We start from the raw sequence: 12,838 nt of genomic DNA, 5'->3' as shown, positions 1-12,838 counted from the left end.
TATAAAATACAGTAATCGAACAAAAAAATTTGAAATTCATACACGTAGAAACGTTTACGCCCTTTTGAAAAATTACTCTTGTATCAAAATATTCCAATTGCCAGAGAATATCATGGAGATTCATACAGCGAACACACCTGCAAAGTTTCGTTCGAATCGACGATGGTCATATTTTGCGGTCGGCCGGTTTCTCATGGAATCCCTCAGTTACGGCAACGTTTAAGGTTGCACAGAGAATGCGTAAAATACGCAAACGAAAAAAGCAGTTTTTTTCCACACCGTATGTCAGATCTTCATAAAAATCAATCAGCAGTACTGTAACAACATTCTACATACGCTGATTGATTTTTATGAAGATCTGACATACGGTGTGGAAAAAAACTGCTTTTTTCGTTTGCGAATTTTACGCATTCTCTGTGCAACCTTAATTGTGTTATTCTGCGAAAAGCCATTGTCTTTCAACCTTAGTACAGTTTTCGATATTTATGGGGTTACATACCTTTTTGTGCGAAAAATGTCAGGAAAGTTTGAATTTGCGTAAAGGCTTAAAGCAATGACTTCATTACATCAAATTTATTGTGTTTTGGTAGTACATTTTTCAGTGAAATAAACAAGAATAAGATCATAAAAATATATTGATAATTGGCGAAGTTATGGCTATTTCCCCGAAACCATTTTTTGTTTAAGAGGTTTGCGGTGATCACAACTGAAATCCTAAAACTCAAAAAATTCCATTAGTATATGAGTATTCCTCGTACCTTATCGATTAATTGAATAAATAAAAATTCCTGCATTCTATAACGTTTTTCCTAAAAAATCTCGTTTTAAGCTCTAAAAATTGTATTAAAAAATTCTGATCCATAAAACAAAAATTGATGCATAACAAAGGAATCGTTAAGGTACGAGAAAAATTATTACGATCAATTGAAAAAAAATTGAAGAAAATGGTTGAGTGGTTTTTCGGCAATTGTGATCACAGAAAAAAAACATTTTTGGAAAAACGACATTTCGAGAATATCGAGTTTAAAATTTCAAGTTACCACAGCTCTTTATAGACGAAGCGCGCTTGGTAGCGATGTAACTTTCGATCTATTGATCTCTATAAAAATTTGGGAAAGTGTTCTCAACTAGGGGCAGATCACTCTAAGAATGTATAACAAATTTGCATCAAATTGAAAAAATGCATTTAATTTCCATTTTTGCATCAGCTGCCTCGCAGAAAAAATTGTTTAACAAACGTCCTACGCTGATCCACTTTGTTCGACGTTTTGTTAAATGTAGGGAGTTTTTCTGTAGGGTTTTGACGTCTTACACGCAACGCAAACAACATTGCACGCAGCACAAAAACATTGCACGCATCGCAAAATACATTATGAATTTCTGTTTTGATGAAAATAAATGCATTTAATTTCGCTGATTTTTAAAAATGCATCACAAGTGATCTGCCCCTAGATTCTCAAGGAGTTGTACTTTCAGATAAAGTAAAAAAATATTGATTTTTTGAAAAATAAAAAGGTATGTAACCCCTTATGTAATTTAGAACAAATGTTATGCATCATTTCATGCCCAACTACACTCTTCAACCCATAACTCCGGAACCGGAAGTCGGAATGGAATGAAATTCAATAGCACGGGAACGTTGCACCTTTCATTTGAGACTAAGTTTGATAAAATCGGTTTGGTCATCTCTGAGTAACCGATGTGCATTTGTTGGTCACATACACACATATAAGCACACACACACTCAGATATTTTCCGGACTCGACGAACTGAGTTGAATGGTATGAGAGACTCAGTTGCAGGTTGCATAGCCTTTCTATATGAGAAAGGCAATAAATAATAGAAAATAACATTTTAATGTGTTTCCATGGACTCCTACACACGAGACTTACCTTTGCGAGCGAAGATTTTTTTTTCCTAGGTGGAGGAGCATTTCCGGCGTCGCCTGCTACCTTGATCGTCGCCTTTGTCCATGGTATTATCGTTGCTGTAGTCTTGAAGCTTACGGTAGACTATTTTGTTGTGCTTCTGCGTTTTGCAGGCTATGGTCGTGAAGCTTTCATCTTTGTTGACTGCATTTTGATTGGCAGTGTGGGACGTGTGAGGAATTGTAAATTGGTTTGTCCTGTGATATTTTTTTGTTCATTGGACGATATTTTGGTACCTTATATCTTTATTATAAATAATGCGACTGGTAATTTTTACACCATGACCAATATAACATAATTCTTCATTGCTTAGTGGATTACTTGGTGATATGTGTATTCATAAAATCTACCTCACGACTGAACGCAATGCTTTATCCAACGGGTAAATACATCAAGTCTGGACAAATTTTCACTGTGGAGTGAATTTACGCATTGTTTTGTCTTTAAAGTGAACTTGCATATTAATTTTTTATAAATAATTAATTTTTTTTTATTTCGATTATAGAGGTTTTAACCTTAAGGTCATTCGCCTCTTCGGGTTAGAAAAATCTCTTATGAAAAATTTCTAACCCTATGTGCGGGGTCGGGACTCGAACCCAGGTGCGCTGCGTACAAGGCAATCGATTTACTAACTACGCTACGCCCACCCCCAAATAATTATTTATTGAGTAAGTTCACAATATATTTTCGGAATAGAATTTATTGAATCGCGTAGACGTGCTTTGATACTACGATATTCAAAATCGGTTTAGTTTTCCTCCTAATACACCAGAAAGCAATACCCTGTATGTAAAGGTCTTATTTTTTTGGTTATTGAAAATTTGTAAGTGGTGTAAAAATATAAAATGTTTTATATCTCCGCCGTTCGTGAACGGATTTAGACGATCTATGGCTTGTTCGAAATTCGAATTATGCATTTTTAGATTTTTTTAATGTTAAAAAAAATCTTTGTAATCATACGGAACCTTTACCATCTTAGTAAGAATACGTGAAGTTGGGATTCTTGCGTTGCGTTGCGTTACGTAAGTACGGTATACTTTGTAGATTGCAGACTGATGACTCTCATTTCCAGCCAGACTACTTGAGGAGCATTGTTTGGGAATAACAATTGGTCCAGTCCAAGCGAGGATTTCGCCTGAGAGATACCATTGCGGGCCAAGACCATCTTTACCGTAACTTGGGATGAGAAAGGAAGTGTTGATGTGGTTGATCTAACGGAAGGCCCCGACTCAGTGATACTCCCATAAGTACCACGGATTGGGTAGTGGGTGGGTTGTTAGTCAGGATTCGCTTCAAGCAAGCGATGCGACTGAGAATACACTTTCGTGCATAAGATGTTTGAATAGTTTATTGACTGTAGGATTACAAATGAAATTGTCCACCCCGTTCGAGTAAACGTTGCGATATTACAATGAAAATGCGGAACAGAAAAAATATAAATGCTGCGTTCCTAAATGATATTAACATCATGCACGAATCAAACACCCACCGTTTCCTAATAGTACGTACTTATTCTTAGCTCAGTATAATTTACTGATTAGTTAATGGACTAAAAGTAAACCATTAAATATGCCCATAAAACATTTGTTTTTTTGTGTTGAAATGATTGCTGTAAATTGGTAATTGGATTTGAATTGATCTTGCTAACTGTCAATTCTCCATCCTCATACATAATTCAAAAGTCATTCATTCAGACAAGACAATGCGTATTTCCCACACGCATTAAAGACCCAGTGGATTGGTTGGTCAAATAAACACTAAACAAACAAATAAATTTGTTTGCTCAGTCTAAAGAAATGTCAGCTCGATTGGCATCAACCGGCGGATACGTGTTCCCTTACAATGCCATCAAATGAAAGTACATTTAAAATTACATACGACAAAATATGTGCAATTCAGAATATAACGAAATGAAGATTGCTTAATTATTTGCATTTAAAAAAAAGATCGCAAAAAATAGTTGCATAACCAAGGTGGTCAGTGGCGTAGCCAAGGGGGGGTTTTGGGGGTTAAAACCCCCTCCAAACCAAAATATTTGAATTGAAGAAAAAAAGTTTGATGCTGACTAGTTTGTTAAAAGGGGGTGGGCGTAGCGTAGTTGGTAAATCGAGTGCCTTGTACGCAGCGCACCTGGGTTCGAGTCCCGACCCCGCACATAGGGTTAGAAATTTTTCATAAGAGATTTTTCTAACCCGAAGAGGCGAATGACCTTAAGGTTAAAACCTCTTTAATCTAAAATAATAAAAAAATAGTTTGTTAAATATTCAAATAATAATTTTGGAAGTTTATTATCTGTTCATTACATTGAGAACCTAATATTTTAAACGTTATGGGGACTTTTTGTAAATTGTGAGAATGGGATCTTGTAACTAATATTTTAGTGAGGATCCTATAGTTGATAAATCATGTGAATATCAAGCAAAATAGCTCAATGAAAACGCCTACATAGAAACTGATGAAAAATGGCGTTTTATGCTTGTCTCTAACAGGTCAAAATCGGTTTTTATGTGCATTTATATAAAGTGCCACTAGCTAAAATTGGTAATAAAAAAAATTAAAATTTTTCACGTTTTTCGCTATTTATGATGTACATTTGGGTATCGAATTGAATGGCGACAAGATTCCATAATTTGGAAACCCTCAGCTTTTGGAGGTTTAGTATTTAGCACTTTAGCAGCATAATTTTATTGATTAATTTTTCCAGTTGGATGCATTACAAATTCCAATCAAATTTAGTTCGAGGCTTAGTGTCTTCAGCAACATTTTCAAGAATGTTATTGCAAATAGATTGGTTGAAGATATGAATGCAATCCGTATTTGTGCATTATAGGCCATATTTCACTACGAATTCCCTTACTAACGGTTATAGGCGGCAACAAAGAATTTGGGAGAACACCTTGTAGATGATTTTACTATCCTAGTATGTAAAAGTGACTTCAACGCCACCTTGGTAAAATTTAACTTTTTCGTATATATACTGAAAAATATACTGGATGGCGTTTATGTCACCTTTGCATACAACGGCAGTTCAGTAATGTGATTAATCGCTAATTAGTTGCAAAAATCCCGCTTAACACAATTTGTATAGATGGGGCATACTACTCCCTACATCCTATACTTCGGTAAAATCTTCTCCTTCCAGATCTTCAAAAGCACCCAGTGGAGTGCTCTAGTCAATGTACTCTGTGTTTGAGTAGCTCACTTGACAGTTGATCATTGCCAGCGGTTCAACCGTCCTATTTTTTCATGAATCTTAGGTAGATCCGGAATCTGTCGTCGACTGCGCGCGTCTACAAGCTGATTCTTGCAATACTCTTGTCGGCTACTGCTTCGCTATTTAGGTGTTCGTCATAATATACTTATCAATCGTAAGATTTCTGCACAAATAATGTGTACACCTTATAAGGTGTGCAGACTATCCTGTGCGATAACCGGTTTATACAATGCCCCCGGCCTATCAGGATGTTTATGTCACCGATGACGAGTTTAACATTCCGCCATAGGCAGCTATCATAGACATGCTCCAGCTGCGCATAAAATGCATCTTTCTCGGCTTCGTGAGGTCAATGCACATTGATAATGCTCTAGTCGAAGAAATGGCCTTTGATCCACACTACACATATCCTATCGCTGATCGTCTGCCACTTGATCACGCGTTGGCGCATTTTGCCCAGCTCTTGTGCCGTCGCTCGATCCCCGCATTTCCACACCTTCTGCCTTATCTATCAAAGCTCCTCCAATGCTACGGTTTCGAAGTTGCGAGTTTTCAGCTCATGCTTTTGTTAGTAAAGTGGTGTTTTTTGAGCCACTCGTTGAACTTGACCTAACCTGTCTCGTAGTCCGTCACCCGACATAACTGACACCTGCGACAGGTATTTAGTTCTGCTACGGTAGGGTTATAGCGCCCATGCCCGCTCATAACATCCCATTTCGCTATTACTGCAGAACACGGTAGTACCCAGTCGATCGCGGCCTACAGATTAAATGTCATTAATAGACCCGCCAACATTTTTGAAAAATCTAAGATTTTCCTCAAAACCCCCTCCAAACCAAATTTCTGGCTACGCCACTGAAGGTGGTTCATTTTCAAAGATAGCACTGCTGATGAATCACTTTATAAAAAGTGGTGATAAGGGACGCGGACGAAAATAGCTGACCACCGCCTAAGAATACGAGAAGTTAGGATTCTTAGGAACGAAGTAAAGATATTAATGCTAATTTACACGCATTCCATCGATTACAGGACGAGTAATAGTGCCAAAGTAGGCACATCAACCGACACAACGAGACACAACATGTGTAAGTTCGACCCACCATCATGTGCACTATTAGGCATCATTCGACGGAAATCAGCAATGTGAGCTTATGCTGATTTCGTTTTATGATCAGAGTCGCTAGTTATTCACTCGAAAGTGTCGTTTTTATATGGATTTTGTAAGCATAACAACGAACTTCGAAATCAGCATGAGACAAACATGAAATAGATTTTTAACCTTTTTGAAGTATGCTGTGCAAATGTTGCAAAGTTAGCAGCTTATTAATCTAATGATATTGGACTCGAATGATTTTTTTCATTCCAACTGTGTAAGAGCAATATTATACGAAAAACAAAAACTATCAATCCAAACTATATCTTTCAAACATTGTGAAGTCAGAGGAGTTAAAAATATACAGTTTTGCTATCATGGCATGATCCTTTCAATATCTTGCTATTTCGCATTTTTTTATTATGACAGATTCCAAAGATCCCATCCGCACGCACACCGAAACGGGGCGTTACCAGTCAGCAGTTCCCATGCAGTCGGTTACCCCATTTCACAAAAGCGCCACTGCGTGTTCATTCCGATTGCAAATGCTGCCACGTGATTGGTTGCGCGATGCCTGCAGACCACAGAAGTTGGCTGTGCCGTTCTTTACTCCGCGCCGATTGGTTCGCTGAAAGAGGAAGAATGTCGGCAGCCACAGACCACAGTCCAACATAAAAGGGGATTGTTGATGTGTGGGATGGGACGAGACGGGACGGGAATGGGAATACGAATCCAAATCGATGTGTTGGTTGTTGCTATGGTTGTGCCGTCGGCGTGCGAAAGAGCATAGCAACGAGCATAACAGAAAGCATTGCTGCGCTTTGTGGCGAAAGGGAATCGGAACCATGGAATTATGATGCTGGTATTATGATGAGAGGATGTGACAACGAATCTTTCGAATTAAGTTCAAACATTTAACGAAACTCGTACGGAAATGTATTGTAATTTTTTTTTATGTTTTACTTTTGCTTCCAGATCGTCATAGGATCAACGACTGCAACCATAACGACGGTAACGAACCTCAGGAAGGGGGAGCTATGTATATATCATGCGAGAGTGCCGGTAGTACAACTTCCATGGAGCCGGAAACGGGATACGTTCCGAACAATCCCCTGTTCGGAGTGCCCCTCGACAGTCCGCAGGTGAGTGATTCGCTCGGGTAGGCTAGGTGGTGATGACGAGAATTATGAAAGCATCCTTGTGGTAGCTGGCATCATAGAACGATGTCTTGCAGAAGAATTTAGTCTCAATTTCTATCCCGGACGATCCGGTTCAGTGGTTTTCTCGCGGATCTCGCAGATTATTTGTGAAAGTGAAAGTTGCAACATTTGCAGTGACAGGAAAAGGAATATCTAGTGCACTCTGAAACCCTGCACATGAGGATTAAACAAGTGTGTTTCGTCTATACCTATTGGATTAAATCGATATTCATGTAAAGTTCAACGGATAACTGACAGTTTAACTTGAACCTAGTGCCAAAGGATTTGAATTCTGAGGTGAACATGCACTAAACCCATTTTGTTCATGGATGGAATTCGAATGACGTGAAAATAGAATAAGATAAAATATTTGGTGAAATTGGGCAGCCTAAAGTTACAAGATGAGTCTGGCGTCTCTCAATAGTTGAATTATTTGTGTCAATAATGATTTGAATATTTACTTTATTACTATTATTATTAAAAACTGGGAGATGAATCAAACCTGATGCGCGAAACCTGTGATTTTATCAGTAATATTTTCTAACACTTATTAAGGTTTGTATTAGTACTTCTAGTTGAATTGGTCGTGTTCCAAAATTCTATACGCATGCAACAATGTTCCGAAAACCACATTTTCACCACGTTCCAGTTTGAGGCCAATTAATTGGAGCAGTGTATGGCGTCTCTATTTGACGTATTGGCTAGCTAGGGTGACAAAACCGAAGAATTTCTAATACCCGGTACTTACAGTATTGTAAAGCGATGAAACCGTATTACGGTATTGAAAGCGAAAAAAGCAAATCAACAGTATCAGAATAAGATGTTGGCGGTTTCACTCATGTTCCGACCTTAAATAGCGATTTGATTAATGAAATTTTTAATACTTTCACATATACTGTGTACGTTGTTCAAAAGTTATAGTCGATAACGAAACTATTTTTCGTGAATGAAACGAAATCTTCGTGGCGGATCCAGGGGAAGGGTCCTGGGGGTCCGAAATCCCCTCCAATTTTTTTTCAACTTGCTGAAAAAGTTGAAATTAGTTTCAATTTCGAAAAAATGGCAAAAAATATGAATAGCTCGAAACAACTTTCGTGGGTCGACGGCTAATCTATTTCAATAATAGTACGAATTGTTTGATAAAATACACAAAAAAGAAATTGTAGTATTTACGAATATCTTTCGTAGTGATTTTTCGAAGTAAAAAGATCGTCGCATAAAACCAATTCTGTGAGTTGAGTATGAAAATTATTCATAATATTTACGAAGCTTTTTCAAAATTATTTTTATCTTCATAGCGGATTGTTCGTAAATTCACAGGTTGATAACGAATATAATTCGTAAATTGCACGAATTAAGTGATCAAATAAACGAAAAACTAGAATTATTTGTAATATATTACGAACGTTGAATTGATGAGCCACTAATTTAAAAAAAGCTTCATCTGATAACATACAAACACGAGTTGATTCTACGAATCCTATTCATACCAGATTGACGAATAAATTCATTCAGTGACATGATTTTTTTTGTATATAAAAATTTTGGGGATTATTTGAAACAAAAATCATTCATATTATTAAAGGCGTGAATATTAGAAAAATTATCGTATATTTCATCAAACAATTAGTTTGACAAATGAAATCGATTCGTTAAAAAACCATGAAACTCGTTTCGCGATACTTATGAAAAACTCGCAGTAAAAGTAAAAACGTTTTCATGGAGCTAAAAATGATTCACCATATTTATTCGTATATTTTATGAAAGTTGTCTATACGAAACCTATTCGTAGTATAAAAAAGTATTTCTGACATTAGAAATGTCTTAACAGGCTAGGTCTAAAATATCTCCAATATTACGAAACTATGTAACGTTTGCACGCTTCTAACTCCGGTACGCTTTCATTGGACGGATTTCAATCATTTATACACCACCAGTATTATGTACGACTTTAGTATTGGTAATAATCTAATATCTCTGTAAAAAAGTAATCTACTGAAAATCGGTGCAATTGAAAAGTTCATAAAAGAGGGAAAATGCCATCCGTGAATCAGGATTTATAACCAGAACCGTCAATAGGAAGCATCTAAGGGGTTCAATCAAAGCGCTGAATTATTTCGTGATGAAAACAAAATATTTTGCACTGCAAAAACCGGCTGTGGTTAGATATTTCGTGAACCAACCAAACTTCTTTGACTTGACTTTGCATCTGTGTTTATAAAGGAGTTGTCAGAAATCTTAATAGTAGACGCTACGGATAAAAGAGATTATAACTACTAGAGAGATCAAGGCGCTACTGTCTCCATGTATTCACGAACTTAAACATGGTGTCTCGCTCTAGCATATTGTAGTCCATTACTTTGACATGCGTGTACCCGGGGCAATATGTGTCAAACTAATGGGCCTAGCATATGTAAGAGCGAGATGATAAATTATCAGTGTTAACAGCGACATGCGACCTCTAGTAGTTATAATCTCTTTTCTACGGATTCTCGGCAGTTGTGACATTAACTCGCACACAGTTTAACCCTGTGCAACTTTTAGCCGTTTCCTTACTGTGTGTTAAATTTGTCGTGCGCTACGCTGTACACACAATGATTTGCAATGTGATTGCGTAGGGTGGGTTTAGATTGAGTTCAACACTGCAGGGCACGACGTGTGTGAGTTCCCAAGTAACAATTGAAATGCTTGAAGGATTTACCATTGTTTTATCTTGGTTTATAGAAGGCACCATCGAAGCCGCTAGATTTGCTCAGTAATTATTCTATAAAACTCTGGTATGACTTCAACAATATAGCTTGAACTTTTAAGTTTTATTTGTGGTTGTATTAAGGTTCTGTGCACTATTTTAAACCTAGAATAAAACTTTCATAAAACAATCACGTCATAAGACAGTTTTATTTTAAACTATTACAAACCTTGAAGTTGCTCGATTTCTTTAATAAAACCAATTATTCGTACGTAAGGTATAGGGTAATTTGGGGAGAGGGGCCGCACATTTTTAAAAATCGATCCTGCATCAAAGTAAACCATTCAACAATTGATGAAATCATTTTTATCAATTGCGACAAGTCTCTAAAATACAGTGAAATGGTTTTTGTCATAAACAAAAAAATCATCAAATTTCCACGAACATTTTACAAAAAAAGGTCATTGCGGTAGAGATGCCGCATGTGCGGGTGAGACGCCGCACCGTGGTCACAAACTGAAAAATAGCGAACAAAAGTATTTTTTGGCTCTCATTGATGTTTTTGTGATTAAGTGTCTTCAGCTGAGTTTCATGAAGTTTGATTACACCTATAAATCGGCCAGCACCTTCACTTTTCTTAAGGGGGTACTACCATTTCCTGAAGCATTTTTTTATTCAATATTTAAAAAAAAAAAAATTTCTCAACCTTGTGTAACGGTTAAGTTGGAGTAACTTAATTCAGGGCACTATTTATCTATATGCTTGTACGATATACATATCTATGTGTTGGTAGCAGTTCCTTACAAGCACTGTTTGGCTGTTTCTCCCAATGAATTTATACAACATAGATTTGTTCTTGAAAGATTCATTTTGTAAAAGTATCAATTCGTTAAAATTTTCGCTTTTATCTCAATATTGACATCACTACAAATCAATGCGTTCACGAAAATTAGTGCCTGAAATTTTAAAGAATAAACCGAAGTAACTAATACTTAGATACATATTGCCCGTTTAAATATATAAATAAATAGACTCATAATCCTATATGTTACTGTGTTAGGTCCGTTAGTTTGTGGATATACCTTATTAAGAACCTATACCTGCCGCAAATGATCATTTAATGACATTCCGAAGTGAAAAAATACATTTTAGCTATGCATCCTCTTCCATTGAGTGCGGCATCTCACCCGCAATTTTGATGCGGCATCTCTCCCAAATGTAGGGGAGAGATGCCGCACGACGACATTTTCCTTTAAAATTATGGATGATCGTGCTCATGATCAGACTGCCTTCTAAAAGGTCCCAGCTATTCAACCGATACATGATTTACCCAAAAAATATCGACCAATTTAAAAAAACGAAATTTTAATGTGGTGCTGAAAAATTTTCGGCACTCCGTGATGCAACTGAACGCACAAAATCATGAATAGAATTTTCGTGAGCAATTAAAAAAAATTATTTTTCATCTCTAGAGTTATAATTCCATATTAAATTTGCAAAAGGGCGAATAAGATTTGTAAACAAACTTTTATTTTGATGGTTTCTCTTAATTTACTATACTTTCTAAGCAGAAGACAATTGAAATTACTTATACGAAGGGTAAAAATTTACATTAACGCATATTTTTCATGAAATTCCACTCTGCAGCAGACTAATGAGCAAAACAAGTTTGTTTACAAAAAACATTTTCGCCCTTTTGACGAATTAATATTGAATTCTTCGAAAGACAAACTCACAATATCATATTACCGTATAAAAGTGACCCCATATACGAGATATAGAGAGTGCGGCATCTCTCCTGATGCGGCATCTCTTTCGAAATTACTCTAAGATGAACTACGGAGTTACAATGATCGTCAAGATAAAATAAATAAATGGTGGAAGCTTTTTTTACTGATTCGTTGACCTGTTAATTCAACTTTACAAATTATGACTTGACTACTCAAGTTTGACAACAGCACTACGTACAAAAAACGAATACCTTTCTATTAACCGTCCTGGTCGCATACTGAAAACAATCGACACAATAAATCCAAATGCAATTAGGCATCGCTTTCATGTGCGTACTCATGTTAAAAAATAAAAGAAATGATTTCCCTTTGAATTTCACATGAAAATCCATTAAAAAGCATTTCATGTGGTGTTTCAAATGAAATTCAAACAAATTCCACGTGAATATGGCATATTTATCCATTGAATGTTCATTGCCATGCTATTGAGTCGTAAAGTATGAACTTTCCACATGACTTTCGCATGAAAAACATGTAGTGCATTCAGGAGCGGATCCCGGAAAATATTTCGGAGGGGGTCCGAAATTTCGATTTTGAAATGTTCATTGAACAATGCGTAATAATAAGTAATGACCTTGTTTAACCCTTCGGAAGTCGCGCAAATGGTCCACTGAACGAGCAGCCGCTGGTGCGCTAAGACGATTACGCTAGATTTTCAGAGCAGCGTGCAATCAGGGCACTAGCGCGACTTCCGGAAGGTTAATAAAAATCAGTTTTGGTGATCGAATCTGGTCTGGAATGATTTTGAGTTTAGAACGAATTAAAATGGAAACTGTTTTAAAAAGTCAAAACATTTCGGAGGGGGTCCGGACCCCCAAGACCCTCCCCCTGGATCCGCCACTGAGTGCATTTCTAAATGAAAAAACAATTGATTTCATCGATTCTTCTGCAAATGAAATGTATAAGTAAAACAAAGTGATATGCA

The 12,838-nt window shown here is 36.7% G+C and overlaps 1 protein-coding gene across 2 annotated transcripts in view; it reads left to right on the top strand.

The window, feature by feature from the left end:
• Positions 1 to 12,838, top strand: part of LOC131677685 (protein glass) — a 54,522-nt gene that overhangs the window by 5,904 nt on the left and 35,780 nt on the right. For both annotated transcript variants that reach the window (XM_058957651.1, XM_058957650.1), the window contains exon 2: positions 7,211 to 7,377. In XM_058957651.1, coding sequence (XP_058813634.1) covers positions 7,273 to 7,377 — 105 coding nt within the window. In that variant the 5' untranslated portion in view covers positions 7,211 to 7,272. The remainder of the gene's footprint in view (positions 1 to 7,210; positions 7,378 to 12,838) is intronic.

Source organism: Topomyia yanbarensis, chromosome 1 (genome assembly GCF_030247195.1).
Source record: "Topomyia yanbarensis strain Yona2022 chromosome 1, ASM3024719v1, whole genome shotgun sequence".
In the NCBI taxonomy this organism is placed as follows: domain Eukaryota; kingdom Metazoa; phylum Arthropoda; class Insecta; order Diptera; family Culicidae; genus Topomyia; species Topomyia yanbarensis.
This window is presented reverse-complemented; position numbering and strand designations above follow the sequence as displayed.